The sequence below is a fragment of the Borostomias antarcticus genome (assembly GCF_949987555.1).
Source record: "Borostomias antarcticus genome assembly, chromosome: 4".
Lineage (NCBI taxonomy): Eukaryota > Metazoa > Chordata > Actinopteri > Stomiiformes > Stomiidae > Borostomias > Borostomias antarcticus.
In genome coordinates, this window is record NC_140237.1 from 17072152 (window position 1) to 17088699 (window position 16548).

General features: G+C 55.1%; 1 protein-coding gene across 1 annotated transcript in view; it reads right to left on the bottom strand.

Moving 5' to 3' along the window:
- sbf2 (SET binding factor 2) overlaps positions 1–16548 on the bottom strand; it is a 132600-nt gene that overhangs the window by 33002 nt on the left and 83050 nt on the right. The window contains exons 16-17 of the mRNA XM_084436825.1: positions 14603–14752; positions 1106–1174 (exon numbers count right to left, since the gene is read on the bottom strand). Coding sequence (XP_084292951.1) covers positions 1106–1174; positions 14603–14752 — 219 coding nt within the window. The remainder of the gene's footprint in view (positions 1–1105; positions 1175–14602; positions 14753–16548) is intronic.

Genomic DNA, 16548 nt, shown 5'->3' on the forward strand with positions numbered 1-16548 from the left:
ACAGACCTGGCGCTGCTCCCACTGCCCTCCCAGTTCACACTGGTCCAGTAACAGACCTGGCGCTGCTCCCACTGCCCTCCCAGTTTACACTGGTACAGGGTGGACCTACACAGGCCTCTGACCAATCAGCAACACAGAGAGACAAAGAGAGAGAGAGGAGAGAGAGACACATGGAGAGAGAAAGAGTTAGACCGAGAGAGAGAGAGAGGGGGGGGGGGGTTGAGGGGGAGAAAGAGAGAGATACAGGGAGACAGAGAGAGGGAGAGAGCAGAGAGAGAGAGTCAGACAGAGAGAGATAGAGAGCCTGCCGAGGCATCTGTACCCAACGCGGTGAGGGCAACACAGCGGACGGTTGTGTCGTGACTGGGGGTGACCGTGGCCCGACGGAGTCCCTGTCCTGTGTCCTGCAGTACCAGTAAGACCCCGTACCAGTACCACTAAGACCCCGTACCAGTACCAGTAAGACCCCGTACCAGTACCACTAAGACCCCGTACCAGTACCAGTAAGACCCCGTCTAAAAACATGAACATTCCGTCTCAGCTGGTGATCAGAACCTCTTGTGGACTGTGGACCAGACTGTTTCTGGACCAGTAATCAGGACGGGGTCTGTACCGGGCCTCCTGGACGGTGGGGGGGTCAGGCCTCTCTCTGGAGCGGGGGTGGGGGGGCGTCCTGCACCTGTACGGGGGGGTTGGGTGATGAGGACCGCCAGGGACACGGCCCCGACCGTGAGGACAGAGCGTGAGGACAGAGCGTGAGGACAGAGCGTGAGGACAGAGCATCGCAACCTTTCAAACAGGCGCCGTGCCGAAGCTTCTGGGAGACCCCCTGGTCCCTCAGGCCCCCCGGGGATAAACACACCCCTCCCCCCCGGGCCTGGCAGTGTGGGGTCAACCCACCCCCCCGGGCCTGGCAGCGTGGGGTCAACCAGGGGAACGCCGCCATCCGGCCCTGGACTGAGTGAGACGTGTGATAATAAAATCAACCTGCTGTCTTCAGTCCTCAGCCTGGCTCTGCTCCGCTCCGCTGGTGTGTGTGTGTGTGTGTGTGTAGCATGGTAAAGTGTGAGTGTGTGAGAGAGGACATCAGTGGAATCTCACTCACCCTGTAAAAGGCCGTCGTCAGGGGCAACAGGGCGGCGGCAATGGTGTACTCCTCAGAGGTGGAGCAGTCCTGTGGGTCAGAGAGCACAGTGGTGAGAGGAGGAGAGAGGAGGAGAGAGAGGAGGAGAGAGGGGAGGAGAGAGGGGAGAGGGGAGGAGAGAGGAGTGGAGAGAGGAGAGGAGAGAGGGGAGGAGAGAGAGGAGAGAAGGGAGGAGAGAGGAGAGGAGAGAGGTGAGAGAGGAGGAGAGAGGTGAGGAGGAGAGGAGAGGAGAGAGGTGAGGAGAGAGGGGAGGAGAGAGGAGAGGAGAGGAGGGGACAAGGTGAGGAGAGAAGGGAGGAGAGAGGGGAGGAGAGGAGAGAGGAGGGGAGAGAGGTGAAGAGAGGAGAGAGAAGAGGAGAGGGGAGGAGAGAGGAGAGGAGAGAGGGGAGGAGAGAGGGGAGGAGAGAGGAGAGGAGAGAGGGGAGGAGAGGAGAGAGGGGAGGAGAGGAGAGGAGAGAGGAGAGGAGAGGAGAGGAGAGGAGAGGAGAGGAGAGGAGAGGAGAGGAGAGGAGAGGAGAGGAGAGGAGAGGAGAGGAGAGGAGAGGAGAGGAGAGGAGAGGAGAGGAGAGGAGAGGAGAGGAGAGGAGAGGAGAGGGGTCAGGACACATGTTAGTCTGTAGAGGAACACCATGTCCACCTGTCATACTGAGTGACCACAACTAACAAGGCTAAGGTCCAGACTGCCTGGAGAGAGACAGCCGAGTTTCACTACATAGAAAACCCTGCGTGCTACAAGCAACCCTATAGAGGACATCATCGTTCCACAGTTATTCCACACAATACAATGACGGATTGGAAAAGATCCTATCAACATGACAGGATCAATACAGACCACAACAGCCACATGTAAACAAAAGATGCTAACGCTAGATGCTAACGCTAGTTGTAGAGAGAGAGAGAGAGGCGCTGAAGCCGTTGAATCCAGGCCCAACAGACACAAACATCCCCTTCCATACAGGCCTGTTTGTCCTGGGTAGCGTCCAGCTACGCTCTCTACAGGGCAGTACCAAGACCACGACAACCAGACCACCACCACCAAGACCACCACCACCAAGACCACCACCACCAAGACCACCACAACCAGACGACCACCACCACCAAGACCACCACAACCAGACGACCACCACCACCAAGACCACCACCACCAAGACCACCACCACCAAGACCACCACAACCAGACCACCACCACCAAGACCACCACAACCAGACCACCACCACCAAGACCACCACCACCAAGACCACCACAACCAAGACCACCACAACCAGACCACCACCACCAAGACCACCACCACCAACACCACCACAACCAAGACCACCACAACCAGACCACCACCACCAAGACCACCACAACCAGACCTACACCACCAAGACCACCACCACCAAGACCACCACCACCAAGACCACCACAACCAAGACCACCACCACCAAGACCACCACCACCAAGACCACCACCACCAAGACCACCACAACCAGACCACCACCACCAAGACCACCACCACCAAGACCACCACAACCAGACCACCACAACCAAGACCACCACCACCAAGACCACCACCACCAGACCACCACCACCAAGACCACCACCACCAAGACCACCCCAACCAGACCATCACAACCAGACCACCACCACCAAGACCACCACAACCAGACCACCACAACCAAGACCACCACCACCAAGACCACCACAACCAGACCACCACCACCAAGACCACCACCACCAAGACCACCACAACAATACCACCACCACCAAGACCACCACAACCAGGCCACCACCACCAAGACCACCACAACCAAGACCACCACCACCAAGACCACCACCACCACGACCACCACAACCAGACCACCACCACCAAGACCACCACCACCAAGACCACCACAACCAAGACCACCACCACCAAGACCACCACCACCACAACCAAGACCACCACAACCAGACCACCACCACCAAGACCACCACCACCAAGACCACCACAACCAGACCACCACCACCAAGACCACCACAACCAGACCACCACCACCAAGACCACCACCACCAAGACCACCACAACCAGACCACCACCACCAAGACCACCACCACCAAGACCACCACAACCAGACCACCACCACCAGATCGCTCACAACCAAGACCACCACAACCAAGACCACCACCACCAAGACCACCACCACCAAGACCACCACCACCAAGACCACCACAACCAAGACCACCACAACCAGACCACCACCACCAAGACCACCACCACCAAGACCACCACAACCAGACCACCACCACCAAGACCACCACAACCAGGCCACCACCACCAAGACCACCACAACCAAGACCACCACAACCAAGACCACCACAACCAAGACCACCACAACCAGACCACCACAACCAGACCACCACAACCAAGACCACCACAACCAAGACCACCACCACCAAGACCACCACCACCAAGACCACCACAACCAAGACCACCACAACCAGACCACCACCACCAAGACCACCACCACCAAGACCACCACAACCAGACCACCACCACCAAGACCACCACAACCAGGCCACCACCACCAAGACCACCACAACCAAGACCACCACAACCAAGACCACCACAACCAAGACCACCACAACCAGACCACCACAACCAGACCACCACAACCAAGACCACCACAACCAAGACCACCACAACCAGACCGCTCACAACCAAGACCACCACAACCAGACCACCACAACCAGACCACCACAACCAGACCACCACCACAACCAGACCGCTCACAACCAGACCACCACAACCAGACCACCACAACCAAGACCACCACAACCAGACCACCACAACCAGACCACCACAACCAGACCGCTCACAACCAGACCACCACAACCAGACCGCTCACAACCAGACCACCACAACCAGACCACCAGCTGACTCCCAGCACATGCTTCCCATGGTCTCATATAATCCCCCCACTCACACCACTGGTCTCATATAATCCCCCCACTCACACCACTGGTCTCATATAATCCCCCCACTCACACCACTGGTCTCATATAATCCCCCCACTCACACCACTGGTCTCATATAATCCCCCCACTCACACTCACACCACTGGTCTCATATAATCCCCCCACTCACACTCACACCACTGGAAGAATGGGAGCTCCCTCCTGTTTCTGTTTTCATGTTAAATATTGGTAAATTAATGTTCTGCATTCCTGAAAAAGAGTACATGTGTATCTAGGATTTCCATCCACACAGAATTCTTCCATAATGACCTTGGGGACTAATGACCTTGGGGACTTAAATCACTAATCGTCTTGACAATGAAATACACTGTTCTTCATCAGTCAAGCAAACGATGACTGGTCGGAAAGTGCATCTGATTTTTTCCCCTCTCACTCAAGGACTTTGCTGGCTGTATTTGGGTCTGTTTGAAATCAAAGAGGCGGCTTCAATGGAGCGTTCAAGATAAGTACGGCGTTCCGGCCGTTAACACAATAACCCCAGAGGAGCCGGGTCTTAGGGGCCCAAACAAAACGCTCCTTATTCAAACCATGGACAGCCTATGAGAGCAGGACTCCATTCGGACCCACAGACAGGAAATTGGTACTTATCTCCATGAGCTTTGTTGGGATTTATTTGTTGAACTCGAAAAATGAGAATGGCCGCCGGAAACTTGATTTAAGTCCATGTGAAAACAACAGGGCTGATCTGATCTGGGATGGATCTCACAACCCTCACAGGGACCCCAAACGCAGGGTACATAAATCACTCACACACACACACGCACACACACATGCACGCACACACACGCACACGTACATGCACACACAAACGCGCACGGCACACAAACACACACGCATGCATGCATACACACACACACGCATGCACACACGCATGCACAAGCACACACACACGCACAAATGATTAGTCACATTACGATAAACATTACGAGGGGGGGGGGTTGGTGGTGTGGGGGGGAGGGGGGTGCGGGTCGTGACAGGACGGCTGTACTGGATGAGGGGGGTGGGATGGGGGGGGTCATGGATAACTCCCCTGTTCCCTCATCCCTCACATAAAAAAACCAGGAATGTACAGAGAGGAGTAAATGTGAAACACACGGTCCTCAGCGGAACATGAAAGCCCGGCCCCCCATGGACGAGAGGCAGACCTTCCTTCTCACTGCTCTTTTTTCTCTGGTGTGCGCTGGAGTGACCCAGTTTGGAACCAGGGCTTTGTTTACCAGTATCATTAACAATGCCGCAGGTCACAAAAGTTCACGAAACCCAGCGGAGAACGCCCGAAAATAGAACCGAACTGTAGAAGCGCACGGGGGGAGAAATATGAGAACATTTAACAGGCCCAGCATCATCCAGACAGAAACGCAGGGTCGAGAACATTTACATCATTCAGACAGAGAGCAGCGGGTCAAAGTGTGGACCACTAGCGTCATTCTGCGCCCTTCATACTTCATCGCACCGCACAACGTTTTATGACTTGAACTTGTCCCACACCACGCCGGTCAACATCAAAAGGATGAGGGATCGGCTATAGTCGACCGCGGCTATCTCTACGAAAACAGACCCACTGTCCACGGCCATATCTCACTATGACCTCTGTATCATCCACAAACAGGACCCTACTGTAAGCTGACCCACAGCCTGACCCCTGGGCTTCCACGGCCAATTAGCTCTGGGGCCGGGGCTGCCCATCTCAGAATGAGAACGCCCAGTGTCATAATTTACTGCGCTTCTTAAACTTCTTAGGCTCCGGCCACACTAAGTCTGTTGTGTTTACCCATATCCGTCAATTCCAGGTCATTCCCTATGGAAACCACCCTTTGACCGATAATGTCGATGACGTACGAATTCAATTCCCATCCACTGCCGGGTGAAAAAGTTGGAAAGAGTTGAACTCTTGGAGACATAAACATCCATTTAGCCAATGAGAGCGGCTAAAAGTCTGTTAGCTTTCAGAAATCTCACACCCTAATCCTACACATTAAAAACAAAACAAAATGGAGAATAAACACATTCCATATAGATAGACGAGTGTGGCCAGGAGCTCAGAGGGGCCGAAGCTCTTCAGACAGAGCGCTGTGGTCAAGGATGATCCTGAATGAAGCAGCGACGCCGGCCTGTGGAGAGGAGAAGGTCCAGGTTTGTTTGGGGGATTATTGCCATTTTTATTAGGAGGTACGCAATCCAGATGACACACAGACAAAAGAATGTGTGTGTCGTGACTCTGGACACGGCAGCGGCTCGCCCTGCATACGTGTCCATATGAGCGTCCGTGGAGGGGTGTGTGTGTGTGTGTGTGTGAGAGAGAGAGAGAGAGAGGGGAGGGAGTCTTGCTCCAGTAAACCGCCCGTCCCCGTCTTCCTCCCCTCTCCCGCTCAGTCATCATTTATGACTCACCCCCCCCCCCCCACAGAAACCCCCTGCCCACTGAGCTGAGCTCACTGACTGAGCTCACTACAGGAAGTGAGCGAACGGGAGCTTCCTGCAGGCCGCATCCATCCAGGAGTGCTGGAGGAGGGTCAGGAGAGGCAGTTGGGGGGGGGGAGGGGGGGTAGAGGAGGGTCAGGAGAGGCAGTTGGGGGGGGGTAGAGGAGGGTCAAGGTGGGGGTGGTAGAGGATGGTCAGGAGAGGCAGTTGGGGGTGGTAGAGGAGGGTCAAGGTGGGGAGGGGGGTAGAGGAGGGTCAGGAGAGGCAGTTGGGGGAGGGGTAGAGGAGGGTCAGGAGAGGCAGTTGGGGGGGGGTAGAGGAGGGTCAGTCACGAGCGCAAACACACACACAGGGCTGGAAACACACACACACAGGGCTGGAAACACACAGACATGCGGCCACATCCTCGCTGTGTGCACGTGCACCAACGCTACCCACCACCACACACCACCACAGACAACGCTACACACCACCACACACAACGCTACACACCACCACACACAACGCTACACACCACCACAGACAACGCTACACACCACCACACACAACGCTACACACCACCACAGACAACACTACACACCACCACACACACCACCACACACCACCACAGACAACGCTACACAAATCAAACCCCTGCAACCACAGCATGAAATGGAGTTGCAGAGACCACCTGGCTCCCTCACTAGGCCTGTGCTTTGCTTCTAGCATCATGTCTACCTGGTAACACGGGTTGACATTCTAGGGAAATAATAACAACAATAACATTAATAATAACAACAGCAACAACAACAACAACAACAATAATAATAATAATAATGGTATTATTGTTATTATTGTTATTATTACTGGACCTTGGAGGCTTGGAGGGTTGTTTATTCGCCACACGGCAATTTCACACAACACACGCGTGAGTAAGAAGACACACACAACCCACAACTCACAAAAACATGCATTTTACAATGGGTCACCAGTTGAATTCATCCTCTGCATTTCTCCCATCCAAGCTGTCCTCCTCCAGGGGCAGTCAGGAGCAGTGGGCAGCCCCATCAGTGACGCTTGGGGACCAAGTCCAAGTGCTCAGTCCAGGTCCTGGTCAGGGACAGGACTGAAGAGCATCTGTACTTCTGCATGTTTTTCATATTGGGTTCTATGTGGAGGGAACCCGAGTGAGCCCAGGGAGAACATGCTCCACACAGGGGAGACCGCCCACGCGGGAATCAAACCCAGAACATTCTTGCTGTGAAGTGACGGTGTACCGTGCCGCCCACAAGCAGTGTGGGGTTCAAGGACACTCCCACACACTGCTGGGAGCTGGGATCGAACCGGGGACCTTCCCATCCCCAGCCGGCCGCTCTACCTCCCCAGCTACACGCGGCTTGTATATAAAAAAATAAAAATAAAAAAAAAAAAAAAATAAAAAAAAAAAAATCTGTCTCCCATCTAAACATGGGGATAGGAGAGGACGTCTTCCCAGTGGGGGGAACTTACGCCTGTCCAACAGGACCAGGAAGCCCGATCGCTCCCTGTCACAGCAGGAGCCCCTCCCCCAGGCTCTGTGAACATCACCCTGGAGAACACATATGGAGGGAGGTAAACGGGTCCATTAAGCAGGCCAGGGGTACGGCCCCTCAGGGAGGACAGGAGGACCCACGGACCTTCCCCTCATTAACACCCCCCCAGGGGCATGTGTGAGGAGGAGGTGTCCTCTTGAAGAGGAGTGACCAGTCACTCTGGCATCTACACCCAGGTTTGAATAGGGTTGAGTTCATTGGTTAACTCTGAAGTATCGAATACATAGATCTGGTTGGCTGGTTCGACACTCCGGCCCCTTACTCTGTGACCCCCCAACGCGTACACACCCCCACACACACACACATGCACACGCACACGCACACACACACACACACACACACACACACACGCATGCACAGACACACACATCCTACACACACACACACACACACACACACACACACACACACACACACACACACACACCCTTCATACACACACACACACACACACACACACACCCCGGTAGAACACATGTGCATAGCCATTCAGAGCAGCGGCACGACAGCAGAGCGCGATGGGCCCATAATACTCTCTGACAGGAAATGGCTGGGATGCCAGGATGCGTTTCCCCCCCTCCGGTCCACAGCAGGGCTCGTCTCGCCTTGCGCAACGTCCACTTCTAAACCTGCAACAGCTGGACCGCCAGACACCACACGACCCAGATGCACGCACTCACCAGGCCCCCCTGTTCGCTCAAATACCTTAATGAGCGTCTTTTACTGTGCGCCGAGTCAGAAGACTAACACTGATAACGGATAGGACTAAAAACACAGCTCAAACATGCTCACCACGCACACAGATAAGGCCGGGGCAGCGGAGATTGCGTTGGCGCACTCTTTAGACTGACCACTCAGCGTGCTCAGTAAGCGTTCAGCTCAGCCCCCCATGTGGGAGCAGGAACGTGAGGAATGCGCAGAGCTAATGAAACGTGTTTAGGTCAGGGCTCGGCGGGTTTCCCAGAGGTCGTGGGGGGGGGGGGGGGGGGGTGACACAGCATCTTCTAATGCCTAATACTCTGACCCAGCTGCGATGAGGAGGTGGGAACTGACCGTACCACTGACTCAGAATGACTGTGTTGTAAATGTTTTGCTTTGAACACATCGAATTAATAAACGAAACCCTAAAGCAATTAAAAGTTGTTGGAGAAATGGCTACACGGGCGAGCCAGTCACCAAGCAGGCCAGCGTGCCCCAGGGACAGCCTCACTGCTACCGACTGAGATCACACACCCAACAGACTAATCAGAATCTGACTATAAGCTACTGTACATAAGCTACAGTAACAGGCATTTGCCCACCACATGCCACCGACCCACTCACTGCTCAGCTGGACAGACGGACCTGTTTCTGACACCTCTCTCTGCTCCACTCCCCGGCTGACCTCTGACCTCTCTCTGCTCCCCGCGGCTACACTTCCACTCCCCCGCTGACCTCTGACCCTCGACCGCCGGCCCAGCGTGCTAACAGACACCAGAGCTACGCTCCGACACTCATCCAAAAACCTGACAGCTCACAAATGTTAGGCTACATGTGGGCTATTAAAGCTGGAATGGGCCTCTCGATGGTGATATCAGCAGGAATGTGAGATGGAGGCATGTTGGAGTGTCTAATAGGAGAGCTGTGCTGAGGACATGCTGCATTTCAAACAGCATAAGTCATAAGTCACCCTGTCATGCGCTAAGGGATCTCACACACACACACACACACACACACACACACACACACACACACACACACACACACACACACACACACACACACACACACACACACACACACACACACACACACACACACACACACGGCTCATAATTACTGGCAGCAGTGTGCGTGGCCTGCAGTATATCGAAGGGCTTTTTGACAGGGCAGGGCATTGGAAAGAGAAGAATATGAGAGCAATTACTGTCAAGGCAATCCGCTATTTTTAACCTGAACAGCCCTTCCGAGACAAAAGCAGTGATCTGGGCTCCAAACTAGGACACTGGACCAGGACCAAATACCTGGGGTGTGGAAAGACCCCTTAAAAACCCTGTAATAGAACCAGGGAGAAACAGCAATACAATAACATACGGAACTAAATGAAATTATAGAAAAATGCTTGCAATTTTTATTTTATTTTAAATAAGATCTTTTTGGCAGACCAGGCCCCAGTCTTTAAACATTGTCTCCATCTGTGACGTTGTTGCTTATTTGGTTTCCAGAGGCAAAACATTGATGGTAATAGGCCAGGAATGTCCCATGGACAAGAGCAGTCTGGGGATCTAGGGAAGAGTTCACCTACACCCCCCTCCCTAGGCTCCACCCCCCCCCCCCCAGACCCCCTGGAGAGACAGCGGCAGATCCCAGTCAGCACCAGGCCGTTCTCTCTCTCCCACCCAAGGCTCACCTCAGACACATGGACCGGACTGTGTGAGAGATGACTCATCCCTGACCGTGTCTAATGGTGACCTCTGACCTCGGCGTGTTATTAGTGTCTGATGCTGCCTCAGGAAGTTACAGCCTGTCTGGAGGAGAACCACCGCATTCCACGTTCTCCCTGTTCTCTGGCCCGTCTGCTGGCCGTCCTCTTGACACGTTCCATGCTGTAGAACCGGAGAACGCGCTAGGTGACCCCTGAAGGCCAGCGGGAGAATAAGAACCCGTCCGATCCACATTAAGTCAATCTTCTGTGCGTGAAACAGGGCTGAGCTCCAGGGCGCACGTTCACTGTTTGTCCTCCGGGCTAATCCACTGTGATAGGACAGACAGCAGGCTAATCCGCTGTGATAGGCCAGACAGCAGGCTAATCCACTGTGATAGGCCAGACAGCAGGTACCTCTCCTGCCCCACCAGCAGTGCGTTTCCAGGGAACAACAATTCCCCACGCACCATCACCGAGGAAAAGCAAGTTCAGGTCCACCGGAATAAACCCTTTTATTATCTGCAAATGCCATTCATCTGGTGCTCGACCAGCAACGCACACGCACACGCACATGCACATGGACATCAGGATCCCATTTCCCAGAGAAAAACAATACGTGACTGACCCCCTCACAGCCCCCCTCTCTGATAGCGCTCGGCCCGTCAGGCAACCCAGCAGGCACGCTTCTCTACCCTGTTATGTGCATTCCAGAACTGGATGGTAATCACTGGGAGACGCACAAGACTAGTGACCAGTGACCAGTCATTATCCCTGCGCCCCCCCCCCCCCCGGTCCCTGAGTCACTGCTGGGCCTTCGGCCCCCCAGGGAGACCCCTGTAGGTCCAGCTGGGACCTGCGCTCTCAGAGGGCAGAGGCAGACGGAGCATCAGGTTTACGATGCACGCCGAGGCAGGGTGAGAGGAGGGGGGGGAGGAGGGGGGAGGAGGGGTGAGAGGAGGGGGGGGGGAGGAGGGAGGAGGGGTGAGAGGAGGGGGAGAGGAGGGGGGCGGGGGGGGAGAGGGAGGGGGAGAGAAGGGGGGGAGGAGGGGGAGAGGGAGGGGGGGAGGAGGGGTGAGATGAGGGGGGAGGAGGGGTGAGAGGAGGGGGGAGGAAGGGTGAGAGGAGGGGGGAGGGGGAGAGGAGGGGGGGAGGCAGGGGGGGAGGAAGGGTGAGAGGAGGGGGGGGAGGGGAGAGGGAGGGGGAGAGGAGGCGGAGAGGCAGGGGGGGAGGAGGGGGAGAGGAGGGGGAGAGGAGGGGGGGAGAGGAGGGGGAGAGGAGGGGGGGAGGAGAAGGGGGGCAGGGTGAGAGGAATGTACAAGTAAAATTTGCAAATTACACAACAAGTACCACTTGTATAAAGCCAGGGATGAGATGAGAGCCGGTCTCCCTGGGGACAGACAGCCCCTCTCACCTGCACACCCGTGACCCATTTTGTTTTATAGGCGTAGGGCGCGAGGGACACGTGGAGCGGAGCCAGCGAATCAATGAACCCAAACATCTGGCTGAGCGAGGCCCCCCCGCGGGCGGCCCCCCACCCTCGCTGGGGCAGATGTTTGGTTTCATTGGTTGGCTGGCCCCTGGCGTCTGAGCAGAAGAATGCCTGGAATCCGGAGTCGGCCCATAAACCCGCTCTGTGAGCACGCGGCTCGCCGTCATTAAACCTGGAGCGCCGTGGCCGGGCCACGCCGGGCGGGAGAACATGAAGAGCTACTGCTGAGACCCTCTGCTCTGCTCTGCTCTGCTCTGCTCTGCTCTGTTCTGTTCTGCTCTGCTCTGCTCTGCTCTGCTCTGCTCTGCTGTGCTCTGGTCTGCTCTGTTCTGTTCTGTTCTGTTCTGTTCTGCTCTGGTCTGCTCTGCTCTGCTCGCTGACCGACGCCTCTCTGACCGACGCCACACAGAGACAGATCAACAGTCGCTTTGACTAATAACCACCGCACTGGGGCCAATCCACCCGGTATATACATCAAATATACACACATCAAACCCCAGCAACACCGGGTATATACATCCAATATAACCACATCAAACCCCAGCAACACCGGGTATATACATCAAATATACACACATCAAACCCCAGCAACACCGGGTATATACATCCAATATACACACATCAAACCCCAGCAACACCGGGTATATACATCAAATATACACACATCAAACCCCAGCAACACCGGGTATATACATCCAATATACACACATCAAACCCCAGCAACACGGGGTATATACATCAAATATACACACATCAAACCCCAGCAACACCGGGTATATACATCCAATATACACACATCAAACACCAGCAACACCGGGTATATACATCCAATATACACACATCAAACCCCAGCAACACCGGGTATATACATCCAATATACACACATCAAACCCCCACCATGGACGGTGTGGAAGAGGCTAGCTCAGAGGACCAGGAGATCGCGGGAGGCTCTGCTCCAACGTGCTCCACTCCGCTCTCATCCACTCCACTCTGATCTACTCTGCTCTCATCCACTCCCCTCGCATCCACTATCCACTCCGCTCTCATCCACTCCACTCTGATCTACTCTGCTCTCATCCACTCCCCTCTCATCCACTATCCACTCCGCTCTCATCCACTCCGCTCTGATCTACTCTGCTCTCATCCACTATCCACCGCTCTCATCCACTCCCCTCTCATCCACTATTCACACCGGTCTCATCCGCTCTGTTCCGCTCCTCTGATCCGCTGTGTTGTGTTGTGTTGTGCTGTGCTGTGCTGTGCTGTGTTGTGCTGTGCTGTGCTGTGTTGTGCTGTGCTGTGTTGTGCTGTGTCGTGTTGTGTTGTGCTGTGTTGTGTGCTGTGTTGTGCTGTGCTGTGTTGTGCTGTGTTGTGTTGTGCTGTGTTGTGTTGTGTTGTGTTGTGTGTTGTGTTGTGTTGTGTTGTGTTGTGCTGTGTTGTTGTGCTGTGTTTTGTTGTGCTGTGTTGTGCTGTGTTGTGCTGTATTGTGTTGTGTTGTGTTGTGTTGTGTTGTGCTGTGCTGTGTTGTTGTGCTGTGTTGTGTTGTGCTGTGCTGTGTTGTGCTGTGTTGTGTGTTGTGCTGCTGTGTTGTTCTGTGTTGTGCTGTGTTGTTCTGTGTTGTGCTGTGTTGTGTTGTGCTGTTTTGTGTTGTGTTGTGCTGTGCTGTGTTGTGCTGTGTTGTGTTGTGTTGTGTTGTGTTGTGTTGTGCTGTGTTGTGTTGTGTTGTGTTGTGCTGTGCTGTGCTGTGTTGTGTTGTGCTGTGCTGTGCTGTGTTGTGCTTAGCGCTGCTGTGCCAGGCCTGTCTGCTTAGCGCTGGGTCATCCTGTTTCCATTATACACACAACTTCAGATGCACTAAATTAGAACCAGTTATGGCCCATGAAAACACGCCCTCGCATCCAGAGAGGGCTGCTGGTTCCGGGGCAGAGAACAGGCGGGAGGCACGCTGCTGCTGCTCCCGAAATATGCTGCGGTTTACCTGTTAAAGGCCGGGGCCCAGACCGGGGGAACACCCACGTCAACACAGGGGAGAGAAACACGCCTCTCAACTGATCACTGCCAAGAGTCTGAGGTGTTTCCCTACAGAGACATTCATTCTGGGCTGAGAGAGAAGTAGGAACTACTGTTCTAGACACACTTCCTTCTGGGCTGAGAGAGAGAGGTATGACATATGAGTATGCACTGACATAGCGCTTTCATCCAAAGCGCTTTACAATGAAGGCCTCTCATTCACCCATTCACACACACATCCACACACACATTCACACACACATACACACACCAATGGCAGCCAGATGCCATGCAAGGCGCTACCTGTGGACAGGAGGAGGCGGGATTCGAACCGCCGACCCTACGATCATTGTACAGCCGGCTCTACCACCCTACTGTTCTACACACAGTTCCTCAGCGGCCTCGCGGTGGGGGCCGGTCTAGGGGGGTCACGTTACAGTGTCAAAATATGTCAATTGTATCTTCTGGAAAACCAATGGAACTGTGTTAAACAGAAGAGCTAGAGTTAGGCTGAGAAGGTCACTCAGATACGACAGGTACACGGCGCCGCGGCAAGCCCACCCACCTGGAGGGCGCAGTTCATCATGCGCGTGACGTAGTCGAACTGCTGGTGGTCCAGGATGGCCCGGTTCTGCTGCACATGGAGGCTCAGCTCGTCGGTCAGACACTGGCGGGCAGCCTTGCTCTTCAGGGCCCGCAGGGCAGCGGGTAGGGTCTGAGAACGGGGGGGGGGGGGGGGGGGGGAGAGAGAAGGAGAGGGAGAGAGAATGAGTGGGAGAGAGAGAGGGAGAGAGAGAGAGGAGAGAAGGAGAGGGAGAGAGAAGGAGAGGGAGAGAGGAGAGGGAGAGAGAGAGGGAGAGAGAGAGAGAAGGAGAGAGAGAGGGAGAGAGAGAGGGAGAGAGAGAGGGAGAGAAGGAGAGGGAGAGAGAGGGAGAGAGAGAGAGAGGGAGAGAGAGGGGGAGAGAGGGAGAGAGGGAGAGAGAGAGAGGGAGAGAGAGAGAGAGACAGAGAGATAGGGAGAGAGAGTGAGCAAGTGTGTGTATGTGTGTGTGAGAGAGAGAGAGAGAGAGGAGAGAGAGTGAGCAAGTGTGTGTGTGAGAGAGAGAGAGACAGAGAGACAGAGAGAGAGGGAGAGAGAGTGAGCAAGTGTGTGTGTATGTGTGTGTGTGTGTGTGAGAGAGAGAGAGAGAGAGAGTGAGCAAGTGTGTGTGTGAGAGAGAGAGAGAGAGAAGGAGAGAGAGAGAGTGAGCAAGTGTGTGTGTGAGAGAGAGAGAAGGAGAGAGTGAGTGAGCAAGTGTGTGTGTGAGAGAGAGAGAAGGAGAGAGAGAGTGAGCAAGTGTGTGTGTGTGAGCGAGCGAGAGAGAGAGAGAGAGAGAGGCTGTTTAGAACCTGTGACTGACGGTTCTGGCCTGGTCTGATGAGATGTGCTGTTCATTGTACCTGAACGATGTCGACCGCTCAGGGACTCAACCATCTCTGCAGGCTTTTCCCTGGTCCGTGTGGGGGGAGGGGTTTATAGACGCGCGGTGTGGGGGAGGGGTTTATAGACGTGCGGTGTGGGGGGAGGGGTTTATATGCGCGGTGTGGGGGAGGGGATTATAGACGTGTGGTGTGGGGGGAGGGGTTTATAGACACGCGGTGTGGGGGAGGGGTTTATAGATGCGCGGTGTGGGGGGAGGGGTTTATAGACGCGCGGTGTGGGGGAGGGGTTTATAGACGCGCGGTGTGGGGGGAGGGGTTTATAGACGCGCGGTGTGGGGGAGGGGTTTATAGACGCGCGGTGTGGGGGGAGGGGTTTATAGACGCGTGGTGTGGGGGCGGGGTTTATAGACGCGCGGTGTGGGGGGAGGGGTTTATAGACGCGCGGTGTGGGGGGAGGGGTTTATAGACGCGTGGTGTGGGGGAGGAGTTTATAGACGCGCGGTGTGGGGGGAGGGGTTTATAGACGCGCGGTGTGGGGGGAGGGGTTTATAGACGCGCAGGGACTATGGAGCGCACGCTCTGCATTCTTGCGTTCAGGGACGCAGGCCTGCGTTATATAACCCAGCCTTATTAAAGCCAGCGGGTGCATAGCGCTGCCCATTCAATACACACGGCGCACGCCGGTTCCACGTTCCTCTTGGCCCCCGCGAGAGGGGCCCTTCGCTGGGGAGAGACCACGCTTCGGGGGGGAAAACAAGAGAGGGGCCCTTCGCTGGGGAGAGACCACGCTTCAGGGGGGGGAACACAAGAGAGGGGCCCTTCGCTGGGGAGAGACCACGCTTCAGGGGGGGGAACACAAGAGAGGGGCCCTTCGCTGGGGAGAGACCACGCTTCAGGGGGGGGACCCAAGAGAGGGGAATGTGCCAGCTACAGCAATAGCTCCATTAACCCCAGAGTTAAAACAATAAGGCTGTTTGCCCAGATAACAAGCAGATTACAGGGTTAGGGCGAGTGTTTGATTGCTGCTGCTTATGTGTCCCAGCTGTGGGCTGTCCGGATGATGGAGAGCGCTGCGGAAGGTTCTAGGAG